This window comes from Oncorhynchus mykiss, chromosome 3, assembly GCF_057628025.1.
Source record: "Oncorhynchus mykiss isolate SJ-2025 chromosome 3, ASM5762802v1, whole genome shotgun sequence".
NCBI classification, from domain to species: Eukaryota; Metazoa; Chordata; class Actinopteri; order Salmoniformes; family Salmonidae; genus Oncorhynchus; species Oncorhynchus mykiss.
Window position 1 is genome coordinate 70,734,812 of NC_143024.1, and position 22,806 is coordinate 70,757,617.

Here is a 22,806-nt window from a genome sequence, read left to right on the forward strand (position 1 = left end):
ACACTGAGAAGGCCATTTAGCACCATAAATTGCATCCGTTTCATCAGAATATTTGCGATGCACACCATGCCAATGCAAACAGTCTATCAGAGGCAGAACCAACCCCTTTTAAAGTACTATGTGGCAAGAGTACAATAAACCATGTAATAATGTTCCTGGAATCGTTTTCCAGTCAGTGTGAGTCTCTTTCCTCATACTCCTCTTTGGAGCCATAAGCTAGAGAGACTAGGGCTGTTCCTTTCCGTGTCTGGAGCCTAGGCTTTGTCGGTATCCACAAATACAGATGATTGTGAAACGGTTACCATAGGTACAAAGGTATCACATTTGAATTTTATTGTCTGGGCATGATGTGGTGTGGCGTGGGAGGAGGCTGGAGGCAGTCTTACTCAGTTAGGAAAACTGCTGCCTCCTCATCCCTCTCTACCTTCACCTATACAGCATTACGCCAACACACACACACACACGTCAGAGAATTCTACCCATCTGAGTCAACATGGCATTTCAAGTGCCAACAATTACATACACGAGAAGTGCCCTCAAGCAAATACATACATGCACGTGGACTTTCTGGTCAAAAAAACATCTTGGATTCAATGCTGTCATACCGGTTTGTTTATCAAATCCAAAACATGGAGGAAAGTTCATGACGTGGGCAAGTGTGTAAAAGGCCAACAACCAGATTTGATGGATAAAATGGAATGGATGGCTGAAAATTCCCCACAAACCTGCCACACAAACAGCGCCTCACAATTCTACTGTTCTAAGAGTGTCTGGAAGAACAAAAAACTGATGTAGCCTGTACTGTTAACATATGAAAGCGGAACAGAGGGCTGTATCTTTATGGCCACACCTGTGACCCCGTCCATAAATCACATTTTATTTGTCACATGCGCCAAATACAACAAGTGTAGTAGCCCTTACAGTGAAATGCTCACTTACAAGCCCTTCATCAACAATGCTTTAAGTTAAGAAAAAAAGAAAAACACAGCAGCATAAAAGAGGGGTCTGGGTAGCCCCTTGATTATCTGTTCAGAAGTCTCATGGCTTGGGGGTAGAAGCTGTTAATTAAGAAGCCTTTTGGACCTAGACTTGCCATGTGGTAGCAGAGAGAACAGTCCAGACTTAAAACAGGAAACACTTCCCTCTTGGAACACTCATCTGACAGATCGAATTGTTGATTGGACAACATAAAACCTGACATTACTATGACCTTTTTGAGTGTCATCACTGTATTGTAACTGGAAACTGAATATTATCAGCATCCTTTTTCCTCATTGGCCTTTGAACCCTGCGCTCATTTACCTGCAACAGCGATAAAGCAAACAAAGCAAAGGGTCTAAAGTACAATGATTTCCCATCACCATGACTCCATCACTATCTAGTAAAATTCTAGATAACTGTATACGGGTGGATACTGGGGTGAAACGGTTCACAAAACGAATGGTTCGGTTTCGATACATCGACAAAATAAATGCCTGCGAAATATGTCATTTGTATTTAGATTTTCCATTTATTATCATAGTAAACATGGGTCGCTTGAGTTCCCAGGAGCAGATGGAAACACAGGGACAACAAAAAACAGCAGTACCTGCCTTATAACATGAAATAAAATAGTCATTTAAAACAGAACTTCAACAAGAGTGCATAGTCCAGCAGCATATATCAACATTAAGTCACATAGCAGTGCCTTAAACAAAATAGGACCACTTGAGACTGGTTACTTGAAAAAAATTTATACATTCATCAGATTTTAAGTTTTTCTTTCAGAAGATTAGTCTATACACATTATCTGCAGTGAGCACAGATCGGCTTGCTGTGACAATGTCAGCCGATGTGGAGAATACACTCTCGCTAGGGACAGAGGTCCCAGGCACAGCCAGGTAGCTGTGACAATGTCAGCCGATGTGGAGAATACACTCTCGCTAGGGACAGAGGTCCCAGGCACAGCCAGGTAGCGCCTTACTAACATGGCAACATGATGGTGTATGGTCTCTCTTTGGTCTTCCACCATGTAAGAGGATCAGCGTCCAGGGGAATAAGGTCCACTTCCCTGTATGAGGTCACCTCTATGGCCTTGACCTTTGACTTGGTTCCCGGTCACAATCTCTCCTGTGAGTTCATTGTAGACTCTCAGACGACCAGCAGCATCCAGATGCAGCAGGGACTTGAACCAGGGGTGACAATATATAAGTCACCTTCCTGATCTTTGCTAGGAGGCGAGAGATTGGATTCACTGATGCTAGATTAATAATGTGAGCAAAACATCCTATCTGTGGTCCCAATCCAGCTAGTGCAACTGCATTTACAATATTTCTAGCGTTGTCAGTGGTCACAGGAATCGTTACATTATCACCCTCCAACTTCCCTTAGCTCTTCCCAAGTTCTTCTCACTCTCAAGGTGACGTGGCTTTTTATCTCCCACTCAACGCACTCATTAGAACGTGCGTTGAAGATGTCATTCCCATAGCAACGATTACAACATTACCAAACCAGAAGCATTCGCGTGAAACTGAAAGCCCGAACCACTGCTTTTAATCAGGGCAAGGTGACCGGAAACATGACCGATACAAACAGTGTAACTATTCCCTCCGCAAGGCAATCAAACAAGCTAAGCGTCAGTATAGAGACAAAGTAGAATCTCAATTCAACGGCTCAGACACAAGAGGTATGTGGCAGGGTCTACAGTCAATCACGGATTACAAAAAGAAAACCAGCCCAGTCACGGACCAGGATGTCTTGCTCCCAGGCAGACTAAATAACTTTTTTGCCTGCTTTGAGGACATACAGTGCCACTGACACGGCCCGCAACTAAAACATGCAGACTCTCCTTCACTGCAGACGACGTGAGGAAAACATTTAAACGTGTCAACCTCGCAAGGCTGCAGGCCCAGACGGCATCCCCAGCCGCGCCCTCAGAGCATGCGCAGACCAGCTGGCTGGTGTGTTTACGGACATATTCAATCAATCCCTATCCCAGTCTGTTGTTCCCACATGCTTCAAGAGGGCCACCATTGTTCCTGTTCCCAAGAAAGCTAAGGTAACTGAGCTAAACGACTACCGCCCCGTAGCACTCACTTCCGTCATCATGAAGTGCTTTGAGAGACTAGTCAAGGACCATATCACCTCCACCCTACCTGACACCCTAGACCCACTCCAATTTGCTTACCGCCCAAATAGGTCCACAGACGATGCAATCTCAACCACACTGCACACTGCCCTAACCCATCTGGACAAGAGGAATACCTATGTGTGAATGCTGTTCATCGACTACACCTCGGCATTTAACACCATAGTGCCCTCCAAGCTCGTCATCAAGCTCGAGACCCTGGGTCTCGACCCCGCCCTGTGCAACTGGGTACTGGACTTCCTGACGGGCCGCCCCCAGGTGGTGAGGGTAGGCAACAACATTTCCACCCCGCTGATCCTCAACATTGGGGCCCCACAAGGGTGCGTTCTGAGCCCTCTCCTGTACTCCCTGTTCACCCACGACTGCGTGGCCACGCACGCCTCCAACTCAATCATCAAGTTTGCGGACGACACAACAGTGGTAGGCTTGATTACCAACAACGACGAGACGGCCTAAAGGGAGGAGGTGAGGGCCCTCGGAGTGTGGTGTCAGGAAAATAACCTCACACTCAACGTCAACAAAACAAAGGAGATGATTGTGGACTTCAGGAAACAGCAGAGGGAACACCCCCCTATCCACATCGATGGAACAGTAGTGGAGAGGGTAGTAAGTTTTAAGTTCCTCGGCGTACACATCACAAACTGAATTGGTCCACCCACACAGACAGCATCGTGAAGACGGCGCAGCAGCGCCTCTTCAACCTCAGGAGGCTGAAGAAATTCGGCTTGTCACCAAAAGCACTCAAACTTCTACAGATGCACAATCGAGAGCATCCTGTCGGGCTGTATCACCGCCTGGTACGGCAACTGCTCCGCCCACAACCGTAAGGCTCTCCAGAGGGTAGTGAGGTCTACACAACGCATCACCGGGGGCAAACTACCTGCCCTCCAGGACACCTACACCACCCGATGTCACAGGAAGGCCATAAAGATCATCAAGGACAACAACCACCCGAGCCACTGCCTGTTCACCCTGCTATCATCCAGCAGGCGAGGTCAGTACAGGTGCATCAAAGCTGGGACCGAGAGACTGAAAAACAGCTTCTATCTCAAGACCATCAGACTGTTAAACAGCCACCACTGACATTGAGTGGCTGCTGCCAACACACTGACTCAACTCCAGCCACTTTAATAATGGGAATTGATGGGAAATGTAAAATATATCACTAGCCACTTTAAACAATGCTACCTAATATAATATTTACATACCCTACATTATTCATCTCATATGTATACACTGTACTCTATATCATCTACTGCATCTTTATGTAATACATGTATCACTAGCCACTTTAACTATGCCACTTTGTTTACATACTCATCTCATCTGTATATACTGCACTCAATACCATCTACTGTATCTTGCCTATGCCGCTCTGTACCATCACTCATTCATATATCTTTATGTACATATTCTTTATCCCCTTACACTTGTGTCTATAAGGTAGTAGTTTTGGAATTGTTAGCTAGATTACTTGTTGGTTATTACTGCATTGTCGGATCTAGAAGCACAAGCATTTCGCTACACTCGCATTAACATCTGCTAACCATGTGTATGTGACAAATAAAATTTGATTTGATTTGATTTAATGAAATGAGCCGTTAGAGTAAGGTAGCTCTAGACGTCCAACTGTCTAGTGTTAGAGCAACAGACCGTGTTTCTGACGACTCGCTCTCAAGTTGTTTTTTAGTTATTTTGTATAAGGCAGGTATTAATGTCTGAGCAAAATGTGTGTGGGAAGGAATAGTGAAGCGCAGCTCAACCACTTTAAACATGTTTCTGAACCCTGCATTATCTACCACAGAGAAGGGTCTCATATCTGCCGCTATGAGTTTTGCTATCGCTGCATTGATTTCTTTAGCCCTACCGGAGTCAGCCGCATATTGTTGCCTTAAGGCTGTGGGGAGAAGTGGTTGCCGTTTCATTTTTTCACCTAGTCCCACCGATTGGCATTTTGGGGTGATGTCGGCGCAAATGAGCAGTCATGTTACTCATATTGCCACTCGAACAGGCTATCAGCAATGAACAGAGCCTACATGTTGTAGATGTTATATGCACCACTAACAGGCTATCAACAATAAACAGAGCCTACATGTTGTAGATGTTATATCCACCACTAACAGGCTAACAGTAATGAACAGAGCCTACGTGTAGATGTTATATCCACCACTAACAGGCTATCAACAATAAACAGAGCCTACATGTTGTAGATGTTATATCCACCACTAACAGGCTAACAGTAATGAACAGAGCCTACATGTTGTAGATGTTATATCCACCACTAACAGGCTAACAGTAATGAACAGAGCCTACATGTTGTAGATGTTATATCCACCACTAACAGGCTAACAGTAATGAACAGAGCCTACATGTTGTAGATGTTATATCCACCACTAACAGGCTAAGAGTAATGAACAGAGCCTACATGTTGTAGATGTTATATCCACCACTAACAGGCTAACAGTAATGAACAGAGCCTACATGTTGTAGATGTTATATCCACCACTAACAGGCTATCAGCAATGAACAGAGCCTACATGTTGTAGATGTTATATCCACCACTAACAGGCTATCAACAATAAACAGAGCCTACATGTTGTAGATGTTATATCCACCACTAACAGGCTAACAGTAATGAACAGAGCCTACATGTTGTAGATGTTATATCCACCACTAACAGGCTAACAGTAATGAACAGAACCTACATGTTGTAGATGTTATATCCACCACTAACAGGCTAACAGTAATGAACAGAGCCTACATGTTGTAGATGTTATATCCACCACTAACAGGCTAACAGTAATAAACAGAGCCTACATGTTGTAGATGTTATATCCACCACTAACAGGCTAACAGTAAAGAACAGAACCTACATGTTGTAGATGTTATATCCACCACTAACAGGCTAACAGTAATGAACAGAGCCTACATGTTGTAGATGTTATATCCACCACTAACAGGCTAACAGTAATGAACAGAGCCTACATGTTGTAGATGTTTAATCCACCACTAACAGGCTAACAGTAATGAACAGAGCCTACATGTAGATGTTATATCCACCACTAACAGGCTATCAACAATAAACAGAGCCTACATGTTGTAGATGTTATATCCACCACTAACAGGCTAGCAGTAATGAACAGAGCCTACATGTAGATGTTATATCCACCACTAACAGGCTAACAGTAATGAACAGAGCCTACGTGTAGATGTTATATCCACCACAAACAGGCTAACAGTAATGAACAGAGCCTACATGTTGTAGATGTTATATCCACCACTAACAGGCTAACAGTAATGAACAGAACCTACATGTTGTAGATGTTATATCCACCACTAACAGGCTAACAGTAATGAACAGAGCCTACGTGTAGATGTTATATCCACCACTAACAGGCTAACAGTAATGAACAGAACCTACATGTTGTAGATGTTATATCCACCACTAACAGGCTAACAGTAATGAACAGAGCCTACATGTTGTAGATGTTATATCCACCACTAACAGGCTATCAACAATAAACAGAGCCTACATGTTGTAGATGTTATATCCACCACTAACAGGCTAACAGTAATGAACAGAGCCTACGTGTAGATGTTATATCCACCACTAACAGGCTAACAGTAATGAACAGAGCCTACATGTTGTAGATGTTATATCCACCACTAACAGGCTAACAGTAATGAACAGAGCCTACATGTTGTAGATGTTATATCCACCACTAACAGGCTATCAACAATAAACAGAGCCTACATGTTGTAGATGTTATATCCACCACTAACAGGCTATCAACAATAAACAGAGCCTACATGTTGTAGATGTTATATCCACCACTAACAGGCTATCAACAATGAACAGAGCCTACATGTTGTAGATGTTATATCCACCACTAACAGGCTAACAGTAATGAACAGAGCCTACATGTTGTAGATGTTATATCCACCACTAACAGGCTAACAGTAATGAACAGAACCTACATGTTGTAGATGTTATATCCACCACTAACAGGCTAACAGTAATGAACAGAGCCTACATGTTGTAGATGTTATATCCACCACTAACAGGCTAACAGTAATGAACAGAACCTACATGTTGTAGATGTTATATCCACCACTAACAGGCTAACAGTAATGAACAGAGCCTACATGTTGTAGATGTTATATCCACCACTAACAGGCTAACAGTAATGAACAGAGCCTACATGTTGTAGATGTTATATCCACCACTAACAGGCTAACAGTAATGAACAGAGCCTACATGTTGTAGATGTTATATCCACCACTAACAGGCTAACAGTAATGAACAGAGCCTACGTGTAGATGTTTTATCCACCACTCGTTGGCAATCCCCGTTATAGTTTACAGGGAAACCGAAATGTTCCCAGACAGCCGATCTGAATGATACTGGGGCCTCTTCTAGTTGTGGCTCGCCAATGCTTGCCATGTTGCGCCTTTGCATTTAGCTAACTGCGAATTCCTTCATATGCTAATTGCTGCTACGACGGTCTCTCAGCTCTGTTCTCGCTGAAGTGAAATAACTAATGAGCTGCAGACAACTATAAACAACTGTATTACTATGTGGATATTTTTCCCAAGCTAATTTACACACTTTTGGTTTATGCAAAAAAAAAAAAAAGTCAATCAATGAATGAAATAAATAGATAAAATATATGATTAATGTATTGTTCGGGTTCACAGTGTGTACCGAACCGTGCACCGTGGACCCTGTACCAAACGGTTCAATCCGAATACACGTAGCGTTTCACCCCTAGTGGATGCATTTTTTTTTAAAGCAGAGGTTAGATTAATCATGGGCACAAGTGCCTGTGTGTCTGCCCGGGTCTGTGCGTTTGACTTTGGTCTCTCAGACAAGGCAGCTGTTCTTATTATCCAGGGTTTGTGCCAGATGTCTGGCTCTCTCAGTCATCACTACTGTGAAGCCTTGGCCTCAGTACAGTACAGCAGTCCTGTTAGAAACATACAGCTCTGAACCCCTGGCCTCAGTACAGTACAGCAGTCCTGTTAGAAACATACAGCTCTGAACCCCTGGCCTCAGTACAGTACAGCAGTCCTGTTAGAAACATACAGCTCTGAACCCCTGGCCTCAGTACAGTACAGCAGTCCTGTTAGAAACATACAGCTCTGAACCCCTGGCCTCAGTACAGTACAGCAGTCCTGTTAGAAACATACAGCTCTGAACCCCTGGCCAGTGGCGTAAAGTACTGAAGTAAAAATACTTTAAAGTCCTACACAAATGCTTTGTTTGTAAATTATGTCAGTGTTGGAGCATGCCCCTGGATATCCGTAATGACATTTTAAAAAACAAGAACAGTGGCATCTGGTTTTCTTAATATAAGTAATTCAAATGATTTATACTTTTGATACTTAAGTATGTTTTAACAATTACATTTGATACCTAAGTATATTTAAAACCAAATACTTTTAGACTTTTACTCAAGTCGTTTTTACTGGGTGACTGACTTGAGTCAAAGTTAAGATACCTTAATAGAAAATGACTCAAGTATGACAAATTGGGTACTTTTTCCACCACTGGCCTCAGTGCAGTACAACGATCCTGCTAGAAACATTTAACTTCACTTCATGCATCATTCAGACTAGGATAAACACCAAGATGATAACACAGGGCTTGTGATTCTCATAAGAGGTCTTTCTCTGATCTGGATGATTTTCATCTACTGTAGGTGGCATACCAGTTTAATGAACCTGCTGATATAACATCCCACTCTCTCCCTGTGTTTCTCTCTGTACTCTGTGTGGGAGGGAGCTGAACAGAGTGGTACTCTGTAATACTGGTTAGTCTAAACACCCTCTGCTTCCTACGTCCTACACGACACCTACTTCCAAACACAAACACTGCCAACCTCTGCTCTGGAGCGTGTTGTTTCGGGCCTCCCTGAGAGGGCTTTCAGGACTGGAGTCACCATTTCTGGCGGAGGTGTATGTCATCATTGTTCGAATGCAGAACAGTCAATCAAAAGCTTCCTTTCAATAGCTATTCACTAGCAGGGTTTGCTATTTGATATGGTTGAAGCCACTCTGTGTGCAAGTGCTCCTCTACAGATAGGCAGGTGTTAGAGTTGCAGTAAGACACTTCTTTCTCTATGAAACACGGAGGAATAGACCTTGATACATGCAAGGCTCAACAAGTTTAATGTCATTCCACCATATCTGGCCCAGGGGCTGCAATAATATTATGGGCTGAAAGCAGCATGCAGTGACCATGTCATTTTCAGATCAAAACATGAAAACCAGTTTAAATCCGGGGATAAATCCTAACCCTCTCATCCTTGGGTTGTGGCCCCTGGCAGGATGCTGCACCTGCTCACTGGGTCTGAGGTGAGGTGGGACAATACTCAGCTTTTTACTCAGCTTTTATCCATTTTGTGCCTACTGAACACAACCCAGTATACAGAAAGTTGTGTTGTGTTCCCAGAACATGGTCAGGACATCCTATCTACTCCAGGCCGTCTGCAGACTAAACCATGTGAGTAGAGAGACATTATCTGAACCATGACCTCCAGCACAACTTTGCAAGAGGAAGTATAGTATGCCATATTGGGTGTAACGTGATTACAACACAGGTTTGACATTGGTCTTCGTCTTTCCTTGTTGAAAATGAATGATGGGCTCAGGTCCCAACAATGTAGTATCATCCATAATGAACATAGAAATATATGAATACTAATTGAGCCTTGACAAACACTGAAGAATGGGCTAGCTAATGAATTGTGCTCTCTGGGACTCTGTCATCCTTTCCCGGATCAGATTTCTAACATGAATAATGCCATTGTATTATCCCTTGTGTCAGAAACTCTTGTCTACATTCCAGGGAGCAGACTACCATCCGAGAGACCCCCATGCTGTCCCACGCTGCTATTCAGAGGGACCTCGTCCGTCTGTCTGTCGGGATAGGGGAGAGCGGGTTACTGTGGGCCGTGGGGGGAGAGCGGGGTCCTGTGGACCGTGGGGGGAGAGCGGGGTTGTGTGGACTAGGGGTGTTCCGATATGGCCATACTCGTATCCGTAAATTGAGAGTTGATAGTCAGATCTGATGATACTCATGATCTGAAAAAACGTAAGTGTTTTAAAAATGCCTAAGTACAGTAGATGTTGGCAAAATACCTCTGCACACAAGCTGTAGATTAGGAGCAGCACTGAAGGGGTGTGTGTGTGTCCTCAACAGGCAGCCACGTTTGCTGTCATTCAGTTAGAATCCACATCAGCAGTTCATATTTTTTCCATACTCTTGCCCCACTTGTTAGATATTATGCACATTGGTAGCTTGATCGCAAATGACGTCGCCATGTGATTTACAGTGCCTTGCGAAAGTATTCGGCCCCCTTGAACTTTGCGACCTTTTGCCACATTTCAGGCTTCAAACATAAAGATATAAAACTGTATTTTTTTGTGAAGAATCAACAACAAGTGGGACACAATCATGAAGTGGAACGACATTTATTGGATATTTCAAACATTTTTAACAAATCAAAAACTGAAAAATTGGGAGTGCAAAATTATTCAGCCCCTTTACTTTCAGTGCAGCAAACTCTCTCCAGAAGTTCAGTGAGGATCTCTGAATGATCCAATGTTGACCTAAATGACTAATGATGATAAATACAATCCACCTGTGTGTAATCAAGTCTCCATATAAATGCACCTGCACTGTGATAGTCTCAGAGGTCCATTAAAAGCGCAGAGAGCATCATGAAGAACAAGGAACACACCAGGCAGGTCCGAGATACTGTTGTGAAGAAGTTTAAAGCCGGATTTGGATACAAAAAGATTTCCCAAGCTTTAAACATCCCAAGGAGCACTGTGCAAGCGATAATATTGAAATGGAAGGAGTATCAGACCACTGCAAATCTACCAAGACCTGGCCGTCCCTCTAAACTTTCAGCTCATACAAGGAGAAGACAGATCAGAGATGCAGCCAAGAGGCCCATGATCACTCTGGATGAACTGCAGAGATCTACAGCTGAGGTGGGAGACTCTGTCCATAGGACAACAATCAGTCATATATTGCACAAATCTGGCCTTTATGGAAGAGTGGCAAGAAGAAAGCCATTTCTTAAAGATATCCACAAAAAGTGTTGTTTAAAGTTTGCCACAAGCCACCTGGGAGACACACCAAACATGTGGAAGAAGGTGCTCTGGTCAGATGAAACCAAAATTGAACTTTTTGGCAACAATGCAAAACGTTATGTTTGGCGTAAAAGCAACACAGCTGAACACACCATCCCCACTGTCAAACATGGTGGTGGCAGCATCATGGTGTGGGCCTGCTTTTCTTCAGCAGGGACAGGGAAGATGGTTAAAATTGATGGGAAGATGGATGGAGCCAAATACAGGACCATTCTGGAAGAAAACCTGATGGAGTCTGCAAAAGACCTGAGACTGGGACGGAGATTTGTCTTCCAACAAGACAACGATCCAAAACATAAAGCAAAATCTACAATGGAATGGTTCAAAAATAAACATATCCAGTTAGAACGTTAGAATGGCCAAGTCAAAGTCCAGACCTGAATCCAATCGAGAATCTGTGGAAAGAACTGAAAACTGCTGTTCACAAATGCTCTCCATCCAACCTCACTGAGCTCGAGCTGTTTTGCAAGGAGGAATGGGAAAAAATTTCAGTCTCTGGATGTGCAAAACTGATAGAGACATACCCCAAGCGACTTACAGCTGTAATCGCAGCAAAAGGTGGCGCTACAAAGTATTAACTTAAGGGGGCTGAATAATTTTGCACGCCCAATTTTTCAGTTTTTGATTTGTTAAAAAAGTTTGAAATATCCAATAAATGTCGTTCCACTTCATGATTGTGTCCCACTTGTTGTTGATTCTTCACAAAAAAATACAGTTTTATATCTTTATGTTTGAAGCCTGAAATGTGGCAAAAGGTCGCAAAGTTCAAGGGGGCCGAATACTTTCGCAAGGCACTGTATCATAGTAGTAGGCAGCAGCAATCTAAATTATCTGATGGAAAACATGCAAAGAAAATTGATGCGAGTGGACGGAGAAATTCAGCTTCACTCTATCCAATCAGAGCAGCAGGGTCAACTTACAGCCCGCCCTTCTCTTTACAGACAGCAAGTTGAGTTATTTAGACCACATAGGACACCGCAAGACTGACTGGCATTAGAAAGATGCGTGCTGGCACCCAAAAATGTGTTTTTCCAATCACGGATACTAACCCAAAAATTGCCCATATCGGTTACGATACCCCTTTTGTCCGACTACTAGGAACACTGCTAGTGTGGGCCATGAGGGGAGAGTGGGGTTGTGTGGGCCATGAGAGGGCACCAGGGTCTCATTACCTACAGCTGTTACATGATCCCCTCAGGGGACACTAAGCTGCCCTGCCCGCTGTACAACCCACCCCCCACACTCCCCAGGCCCAATCCCCACCCCCCACTGTACCAGCCCAGCGCAATCTGTGCCTGGCTGGCTGGCTGCCTGGACACCACTGGGAAAATACAAAACACACAACACACCATCTGCAAGGCCACTGCAGGATAGATTACTGATTAATCCATTACTTTATAAAGACCATGAGTGTTGAAGGGGCAACACCTGCCTTTTAATATACGAGCAGGTCTCATTAAAAACAGACAACATTTGTCATTGGGTAGCCGAGGGAGGAGGGCGGCTACGTAAATAGATGCCTTCTGGTCTGTGGTGTGGTGTGGTCTGGTCAGGGCGATACAGAGTGAGATCACTGCTCTACCCTGTAATGGGCTCTGGTGACAGTTGAACCCAATAAGAGAGACAACAAACCCTTTAGAGTAGGACCAGGCCGGGAGCACAGCTGCAGCCTTTTACAGTACCCTCCTAGGGCCCCTTCCCTCCCAGGGGCCAGGCCCTGATGTGTACAGAGGCAAGTGTGAACACTAGGAAGTACACTATAGGGGAGGTTTGAGCGTATAATGATGTAATAGTACTAGAGGGTAAGTTATAATAGTACCTGTAGTAAGTTCCATATTACACGGACCAAATATAAACATATAAAGTGTTGGTCCCATGTTTCATGAGCTGAAATACATTCTCTCAACTCTGGTCTTAGGCGCCCCCAAAAAAACACTGACAAACCGCCCAAAGTTTTCAATGGCAGAAAGATCCTTTTATCCACACACTGGGCCCAGCCTAACACATCCCTCAGAGAACACACTGGATGGTCTTATCTGTCACCGCTCAAACTCACAAGTAGACTAGAGAGTTTCATTCATTGTGAGTTATGTTATGCTAGGTCTATTCATAAAACAATAAATGAAATTAGTTTGATATTCTTGATTTGGTTGAAACTCCCCTCGATCCAGGCAGTTTTCAGTGAGTTGTAAATCTGGAAAGAGAATACTACCTCATTAGGGACAATAAACTGAAATCAAATGTTTTAAACACATTTAACAGCGCTAAATATTTCCAGCCAACTTCTCATAGACAGGCTATTTCCTTAAGCAGAGCAGGCAGCTAGCCCGGCCATAATAAAATTACAGTGATGGGCTTGGCGCTTCTTTAGAAACCTCAGCAGGAAACATGCAGTGATCCAGGAATTAATAATGGACAGAAACCTCAATATATCACCAGTCATTATGGAACGTCATGAAGTTCAACAGTCAAGCCTTATTGCTTAATCTCGTGTGTAATATTAAAACTCAAATAGAACAATAACCCAGCTGGAAAATGTTTAGTTCCGAGCAGAAGAGCAAACCAAGCCAAAAAGAGCTAGAACAGATGATTGTATGTGTTTTCACAAAACCATCCCATTCAAAACAGACATGGGCATAGAAAAATACATTGTCTAAAATCCATAACTGTGTGCTTTACATGTTGGCATCATTGAACCACATCTGAATCCCTAGAGACTGAAGTGGAGGGAGACTAAACTGCCTGTAACTTCACCCCTCCTTGGACAACCCCAGGACTGGTCATAAAACTGAAGGTGACTACACCAGGGGTGGCCTACCACCTCCCTCTAGGATGGCCAACCCTGGTCATTAGAACCATACCGCAGCTCACTGCCTGTTAAACCCCAGGCAACACAGCTGCAGACACCTCGTCTGCAGAGCTTGAGGGGGCCTATAGTCTTAACCATCTCAGGCTAGAGCCTTGGCTTGCTCCTCCTCACTAGCTAGAGTGAGAGTTAGCAGACTATTCGGTTTTAAGATGTTCATTTAACAAGGCAAGCCAGTTAAGAACAAATTCTTATTTACAATGACGGCCTTCACCGGCCAAACCCGGACGACGCTGGGCCAATTGTGCGCTGGCCTATGGGACTCCCAATGACGGTCGGCTGTGATACAACAACCTATAAACAGTTTTATTTATATGCAACAGCTTCTGTTAATTTAGTTAATGACTATACCTGCTCCTTCCATTCCTAAAGATGAATCTTTAAGAGATGAGTGGAACTGAAACACTGAAATGCGTGCCAGTTTTCCCTACAGTGGCAACACCAATGGCCAGGGGGCAGCCAGGCAACCTGGGTCATGCTCATTAGGCACGAAATGGAAGAAAAGTGGTACTAGGAACATGCACGTGTCCAATAAGAAACACTTGCTGTCGTTTCTGTGTGCCCTAATGAACAGGACCCTCAACCCTGCATGACACAGCTGTGCTCTGCCCATCAGTTTTGTTCCTACTGATAGTTTTATGGTGTTTAAGTCTAATGAGGATCAACTAGAGGAGTTGAGGGAGAGGACGTGTTAGGAGGATTCTGAGGCAGAGGGGAGCAGAAGATGGAATCAGAGAGAAAAGGTTCGGGTTTGGCGGGGAGCAGAGAAGAGAGGCTCACACACATCGCACCGAATGTGGATCTATCGTTCATCTACCAATCGTTCAGTGCACTGTGTTTTTGGGACCACCCGATGTAGATTTCTGACAGCCAACATTTTTTTTATTATTCTACATGTAAAATCGGTGCACACTCAGTTTGCAAATTACATTCAGGAGGTGCTAAGTACTCTCGGCCAGCAAACGCTATTGGTGAGTCTGAGCCCTTAGGGTTTGGAGGGGTGCAGAAAAGGGATAAGAGCACAGAAGAGGGGTTATGGTTAGGAAGAAAGGACCAGAAGACCTCCCTATGTTACTTAATTAAAGCCTAGCACTGATCCCCTTTAGGCTAGCCTATCCAATCAGAAAGCCACAATGGCCCCAGCCCCGCCTGGAAAAATCAGCTTCCAAACCCACAAACACTAATGAAAAATGGGAAACAGGAACCATTTCTGGCATGGGGAAAAAAAAGAGCATTGGTTTGGAAAGAGCAAAGTCTATGAACGAACACCTTGTTAGTGTCTTTTTATATAAACAAGTGTCATGTTTCTTAAATCAAGTGATTGGAACAAACGAACCATGGCACATTATGGGTTCTTCCCTGAATAATTGAAAAGTTTTGGGAATTACATTATGTCAGCTCTCCTAATTTTATAACCCTTTAAGTGAGAATCAATCCATTGAGGAGTGAGTCAGGATAATCATTTAGACAGTAGGACCAAACCATGCATGGATGAACTAACTAATGGCTTCTTACCATCCATATAGTCACGATTATAAAATCACGCTTATACGTCAGGATGTGTGTGAGTAGCGAAAAAACTTTAAATATTGGATTCCTTTTTGTTAACATTTTGGAGCGTTTAGTTTTGTATGAAAAGGCTCTATACAGTAATCAGACCCCTTGATTTTTCCCACATTTTGTTACAGCCTCAAATAGTTTCCCCCTCAATCGACACACAACACCCCAAAATGACAAAGCAAAAACAGTTTAACATTTTTTTTTCATTTATTAAAAATGAAAAAATGAAATATCATTTACATAAGTATTCAGACCCTGTACTCAGTACTTTGTTGAAGCACCTTTGGCAGCGATTACAGCATCAATTCTTCTTGGATATGACTCTACAAGCTTGGCACACCTGTATTTGGGGAGTTTCTCCCATTCTTCTCTGCAGATCCTCTCAAGCTCTGTCAGGTTGGATGGGGAGCGTTGCTGCACAGGCATTTTCAGGTCACTCCAGAGATGTTCGATCGGGTTCAAGTCCGGACTCTGGCTGGGCCACTAAAGGACATTCAGAGACTTGTCCCGAAGCCACTCCTGCGTTGTCTTGGCTGTGTACTTAGGGTTGTTGTCCTTTTGGAAGGTGAACTGCCGCCCCAGTCTGAAGTCCTAAGCACTTTGGAGCAGGTTTTCATCAAGGACCTCTCTGTACTTTGCTCCGTTCATCTTTGCCTTGATCCTGACTAGTCTCCCAGTCCCTGCCGCTGAAAAACATCTCCACAGCATGATGCTGCCACCATCATGCTTCACCGTAGGGATGGTGCCAGGTTTCCTCCAGGCGTGACGCTTGGCATTCAGGCCAAAGAGTTTCATCAGACCAGAGAATCTTGTTTCTGTGTCTTTATGTGCCTTTTTAGCAAACTACAAGTCAATTGCGTCAAGTCAATGAAAAAGGTTCTGAATTCTTATGTAAATAAGGTGTATTATTTATTTGTAATACATTTGCAAAAATTTCAAAAAATCTGTTTTCGTTTCGTCATTATGGTGTAGTGTGTAGATTGTTGAGGATTTGTTTTAAATGTAATCAATTTTAGATTAAGGCTGTAACGTAACAAAATGTGGAAAAAGTCAAGGGGTCTGAATAGTTCCCTATACGTTTCAGCGTGTGATCTTTTTTTCTATGTAAATACCCAAAGCGGCCTTGGGTCGCAGGCCTAAAGGACCACTTAGCTGAGCAGACCTGAATGTTTGGAGATCGTTCTAAGATTTACTTATTTCATTTAAATCAAGTTGTTTTACGGCTCGGGTGACCTTTGAAAGCACAGTTTGGTGTGGTAAAATAAACAGGGTTTTCGGGAGGAGCGGCTCATTCATCTGTAAACGAACTAGTCAAAACTGCATCCCTAATGGCACACAAATCTCTATAAAGTGTACTAATTTTGAACGGAGCAAAGTAGTGTGCTATGTAGGGAACAGGGTGCCATTTGGGACGTGCACACAATGATGCTTTCCTCTCTATTAAGTTGTCGACAAGCTGCATTAAACACCCACTGCCTATCCTGTTGGGCTGATCCAACTCGCCACTTAGTCATATAGCAAGCCCACACTGTTGTCTTTTGTCTTGTAGATCTGATAATGGTAATCAAGGGAAATGGCTGTAGATTCAAATCAACACCTTTCCAAATAGTGGCCTATGTACTACTGGGCCTTGTTCATAAAGCATCATTCAAGTAGGAATGTTATGTGCTTTTCCTCATGCAGTATCAGCATCAATATTCTAGAGCATATTTATATCACATAGCTTAGATAGATCATTAACTCAAGCTCAAACCTCCCGGTCTGCAAACTCAGTGAAATTCCATGGCCTGCAGTGATACATATTTGTCTGCTCTGCTTTGAATTCCAGCTAAGCTAAGGAAAATACATAAATGTTCTATTGAAATTGGTATCCCCACCACAGATTACCATCTCCAGCTGCCTTGGGGGATGTTTTTTACTTCATAAAACACAAGTATGTTGATCATCAATATCATCCTTCTGTGACTGCATTGTTTCTGCCTCTGAAAATGGTGATTAGAACTTAAGATCGTATCCAAGGAAGCAAAACGGCGGAGCATCCGATGAATGTTGTGAATCATGATTCTCAATTACTTTCAAAATTGTCATACAGAATCTCAAGTAACACTGAGATGTAGCAGTGACTGACATCTCCAGTCATGTTCAGCACTGAATATGGCATTTCCTCATAGTTTTCAGTGGTGGTGAGACCGTGACAGACAGGTTTAATGTGGCAGTGGTCTGGACTCAGTAGTCTCATGTTACACAGAGCTGGTTGTCAGTCAGCAAAACAAAGACAGAATGACAAGTCCAGATGGCCTGATAGGGACAAGATTAAGATCGATGTTATGGAGGGTTTTGGTTTGGGCCACGACAGACAGCCACTTCAGGACCTCAGAGGGACTAATCCTTTAGGCTGAAACCAAACTAGGGGTTGTATCTCTAATGGCATCTTATTCCATACATAGTGTACTACTTTTGACCAGGATTCATAGGGCACTACATTGAGAATAGAGTGCCATTTGGGACGCATCCTAGGAGAGCAGTGAACTGTTGCGGTGTTCAGCTGTGTTTACCGTATATACTCCTCTTAGTTAACAGCTTAGCATCAGGTGAGATTTTCCTGCCATGTTATAACTCTTGACTATGAACAAGAAACTATGTCTGACTAGCAAATTATATATAACATACAGTACATTCAGAAACATTGGGAAAAGTTGAGTCAGCGTTTTACATGCATGTTGTGTCACCTGGATCTACCCCCAGCCGATACGGATAACCATTTAAGCCTAGATTGGCATCTTTCAACATAACCTGTCTATCTGAGAGGATTTAACTTCTTATGGCTGGGGGCAGTATTGAGTAGCTTGGATAAATAAGGTGCCCAGAGTAAACTGCCTGCTACTCAGGCGCAGTTGCTAATACATGCATATTATTAGTATTATATTTGGATAGAAAACACTGAAGTTTCTAAAACTGTTTGAATGATGTCTGTGAATATAACAGAACTCATATGGCAGGCAAAAACCTGAGAAAAAAATCCAACCAGGAAGTGAAGTTTGTAGTTTTTCAAGTCATTGCCTATCGAATATACAGTGTCTATGGGGTCATATTGCACTTACTAAGGCTTCCACTAGATGTAAACAGTCTTTTGAACCTTGTTTGAGGCTTCTACTGTGAAGGAGGGGGGAATGAGAACTGATTGAGTCAGGGGTCTGGCAGACCCATTGCATTTCTACAGAAAAAGGAATTATTCGGTTGAAACATTATTGAAGATTTATGATAGAAACATCCTAAAGATTGATTCTATACTTCGTTTGACGTGTTTCTACGAACTGTAACAGCCCAGGCATGGCTCCAGATCCAAGAGCAATGTGGGCCCTGGCCTCTGAAGGCTGATATCAGCATTAGAGAGGAGGAAGTAGAGGACTTCTTTTAAACAAGAGTGATGAAGATAGTGGAAGAGAAACTGCAGGCGAGAGAAAGACAGAACAGAGCAGCATTGGGTCTGGAGACCGAGAGAGAATGGAAAACATCTTATAAGGAAAGAGATTGCCAAAAGAAACAGCTGGACACATCTGCCCTGTTTGACTGTCCTGCTGTCTGCTGAGTCACCACATGAAGAGAAAGAGGGGGTTCTGGAACAGGAGCAGGCCCTTTGAAGCGTACGCTCTAGTATAAATAAAATACCCTTTCATTTGTCTGGCTGTCTTTCTGTGACGAGTCAGTCAGTGCTGGAACAGCTAAGGGATCTCCCCCACTCCCGCCCTCCCTCTCTTTCATCCTCCAACCATGGAGTGTCTGCTCCAGCCCAGGCCAGGATGCAGCAGGCAGGGAAGCTAATTGACGAGTGTTGGCCTTTGTTTTACCGTGTCAGAGCAGCAGGACACCTGCTTTGTTTTACAGTGGCAAAGCAGCAGGACCAGCAGTGCACCTACTGTGTTTTACCGTGTCAGAGCTGTGCAGCAGGGCACCTACTGTGTTTTACCGTGTCAGAGCAGCAGGGAACCTATTTTGTTTTACTGTGTCAGAGCTGTGCAGCAGGGCCTCTGGGCTGGCTCCGGCACCGCTGTGGAGGGACAGGCAGATGGCCACCTGCTGGAGGGGTTCCCTCCAGGGGCCCCTCACTACCCAACTGTCTGTACCCCAAAACAAGGTCTAGTGTGTGGGACAGAGCACAGCACACATCCTCTATCTCAATACTGGTTCATTTGGTTGAGCTGTAGTTAAACCATACTGGTCCTTGGAAATCACAAAGGGAACAGTAAACTGAACAGTGAACTCAAAAGGAGGCAAAACAAAAACCTCTCCGCCAACCTACTGGCGGAGATGTGCATTGTCTTTTGGGCTCAAATGTTTCCGATTGTGTGCGCCAATCAATGCCGTTCACTTGTGTGTTTGACATTTTGCCTGAAACATCAGGCATTTATAAACAGGGGCTTTGTTGCCTGTGGCCTCAACGTGGACAAAAAGACGCATCCTACACAACATGCCAGCAGTGGGGTGGAGGTAGACGGCACTACACAAAGATAGGGTGGAGGAAGGACCTAGGCCAGGCACTCACATGTGTGGGCTGAGCTCGTAGAAGTTCCTGTTGCGATACTCCTCCACCTTCTGTGGTGTGTAGATGGGGAGAGACCTGTAGGGGTTCATGGAGATCACCACACTGCCGATGTACGTCTGCAGAGAGAGGGAACAAGACACCAGGGTATGATTATTAGAAATGATATATCACTACGCTGTCTATGTAGGTCTGCAGATAGAGAGCGATAAAGAGTAGAGAGAGACATCAGGGTGTGATAGATTGACTAGTGTTCAGAGAATTTCTCTCAGGTAAGGTGTCTGAAAGTGATGTCTTGCTCAGCTCTGCTCTCAGGGAAGCACTGAGGTGAGAAGAGTTTCATTTTTGCATCCTCAGCGCTTCCCAGCTGGGAATTCTATCCTGCTGCATTGTTCAGGCATGTGGGAGCTAGAAAAGAGTGGAAAGAGCATCAGCACGGGAGACTTAAAAACAAAGGAAAAATGTCTGGAATCCCAGGATGCGGCTTCTCCCGTGTGACACCCATGTCTGGTAGATAGAGGAATGTAGGGGTAGGGTAGTGGGCACGAGTAGAGGGGGGTATGGGTGAGGCTACATCTCCAAGTGGTGATGGCTGATATTAAAGGCACTGGACTCAAGTCATTGAAACAGATTTTGTCGGAAAGAAATGGGTCAGCTTGATGCAGCCGGGTCATTCTTTAAAGTGCATTCTCTATGTACATCTTATTTCCATAAATTAGGATTGAGAAAAACATGAATTTATGTACTTTGTCATTGTTGCTTAGAGTGTGTCAAGAAAATTATACATAATAACGTCACATTTGGCATCGTTCCCCGGCTCCATTTATTACTGCAGAGTGAGACTGACGACAGTATGTCATTTCTGAAAGAATCAGTCAAACTGTAAACCTTACATTGAGATAGAAGAGGACTGCATTTTCAGGTGGTTCTAAACCACTCTCTCTGTTAAAATGGAAGTTATATAACCCACTCAGAACAGGAGAGTCAGACCTTTCCAAGGCAACACCACATCCCACTGCCTATTGTCAAAAAGTACATGGGAGGCATAATCGACTCTTTGGAGAACCCGAGGCGAGAATGGACAAGTCAAATGGAGTGCTCAGAATAAAAGCAAACGCTGGCTTGGTAGGGTCACTGCTAGACGACCAAGTGTGTACAGGGCCATTAAGGCAAAGTTAAGGCTGACGCGACAATGGCCTTTTTTAACAGGAAAAGCACGCAAGGGCACACACTCCCATGATCTCTCTCAGCCTCCCATAATGAGTGCATGTACACTCCCTTCTCCCCCTGAATACCTCAGATAATTGTGGTATAACGGGACTGGAGGGATATACAGTAGAGAACATTATCAGGACTTAGGAGAAGGGAATGCTTTGTGTAACACATGCTGTTCTCCCTCAGCAAGTGTTAAACTGGGTTTAGCATTAATGGAGTTATATCATTTAATATATTCTCAATGTATTTGACACTCACATTATGCTTTAATGTTTTACAGCAAAGAAAACAGGGGCTTTCCAACCACAGGGACCATTGACCCTAACTGAACACCAGACTCAATAATAATAGTAACCAGATCACTGTCAGTCCCATTATATAAGTGTGTTGTCGTGATCTCCCATATAAAAAAAAGGGGCAATTTCAAAAACGATTTCTTTCAAGGATGAAAGTTAGGCAGTGCTGAGTAAATTACAGAGAAAGGGGAAATGTCTCCTTGCAGGACTTTGTAATTACAAGTTCCAAACACTAAAAGAAAATACTTTGCTTCCTCATTCCAAGCTAAGCATTATAATCCAGACATCACAGTCTAACATTCTCATTAGATCAAAGCTAAAACAGCAAGACCTATTCAAGGGAATATGTATAGTCAACACAGATGAGATGTCATGCCTGAACTGACATTTAAATGTGTGTTTGGCATGGCTCATCAAAATAAATGGATGACATCAGAAGGGGAGCGGTCGTAGGATCAAAAAAAGGGTTGGCACTCAGAGATCAGATATTTCTCACAGGAATCAGATATTTCTCACAGAAATCAGATATTTCTCACAGGAATCAGATATTTCTCACAGGAATCAGATATTTCTCACAGGAATCAGATATTTCTCACAGAAATCAGATATTTCTCACAGAAATCAGATATTTCTCACAGAAATCAGATATTTCTCACAGGAATCAGATATTTCTCACAGAAATCAGATATTTCTCACAGAAAATCAGATATTTCTCACAGAAATCAGATATTTCTCACAGAAATCAGATATTTCTCACAGGAATCAAATATTTTCTTCTAAATCTCAGAAAAATAAAAACCATTGAGATTGATGTTGTGGGCAGGGTGTCATGTACAACCAGTAAGGAACGAAAAGATTCACCTCATGAAGGAAAACAACAACTGACACCATAACTAGTACTAGGGACACTCACCTAACAGGTCTGTAGCGATTAGTAGCTAAATGTTGGCTGCAGCCAGCCAGTCAGCTTTTAAAACCACTCCTGGTCAGTGGAGGTGGAAGACCCCACCCAAATGTTATTATTACTGTACTACTTTTA

General features: G+C 43.4%; 1 protein-coding gene across 5 annotated transcripts in view; it reads right to left on the reverse strand.

Annotated features, from left to right (window-relative positions):
• The window catches only part of LOC110520290 (unconventional myosin-Ib), a 147,609-nt gene that overhangs the window by 102,019 nt on the left and 22,784 nt on the right, over nucleotides 1–22,806 (reverse strand). For all 5 annotated transcript variants that reach the window (XM_090230061.1, XM_021597487.3, XM_090230060.1 and 2 more), the window contains exon 3: nucleotides 20,260–20,375. In XM_090230061.1, coding sequence (XP_090086187.1) covers nucleotides 20,260–20,375 — 116 coding nt within the window. The remainder of the gene's footprint in view (nucleotides 1–20,259; nucleotides 20,376–22,806) is intronic.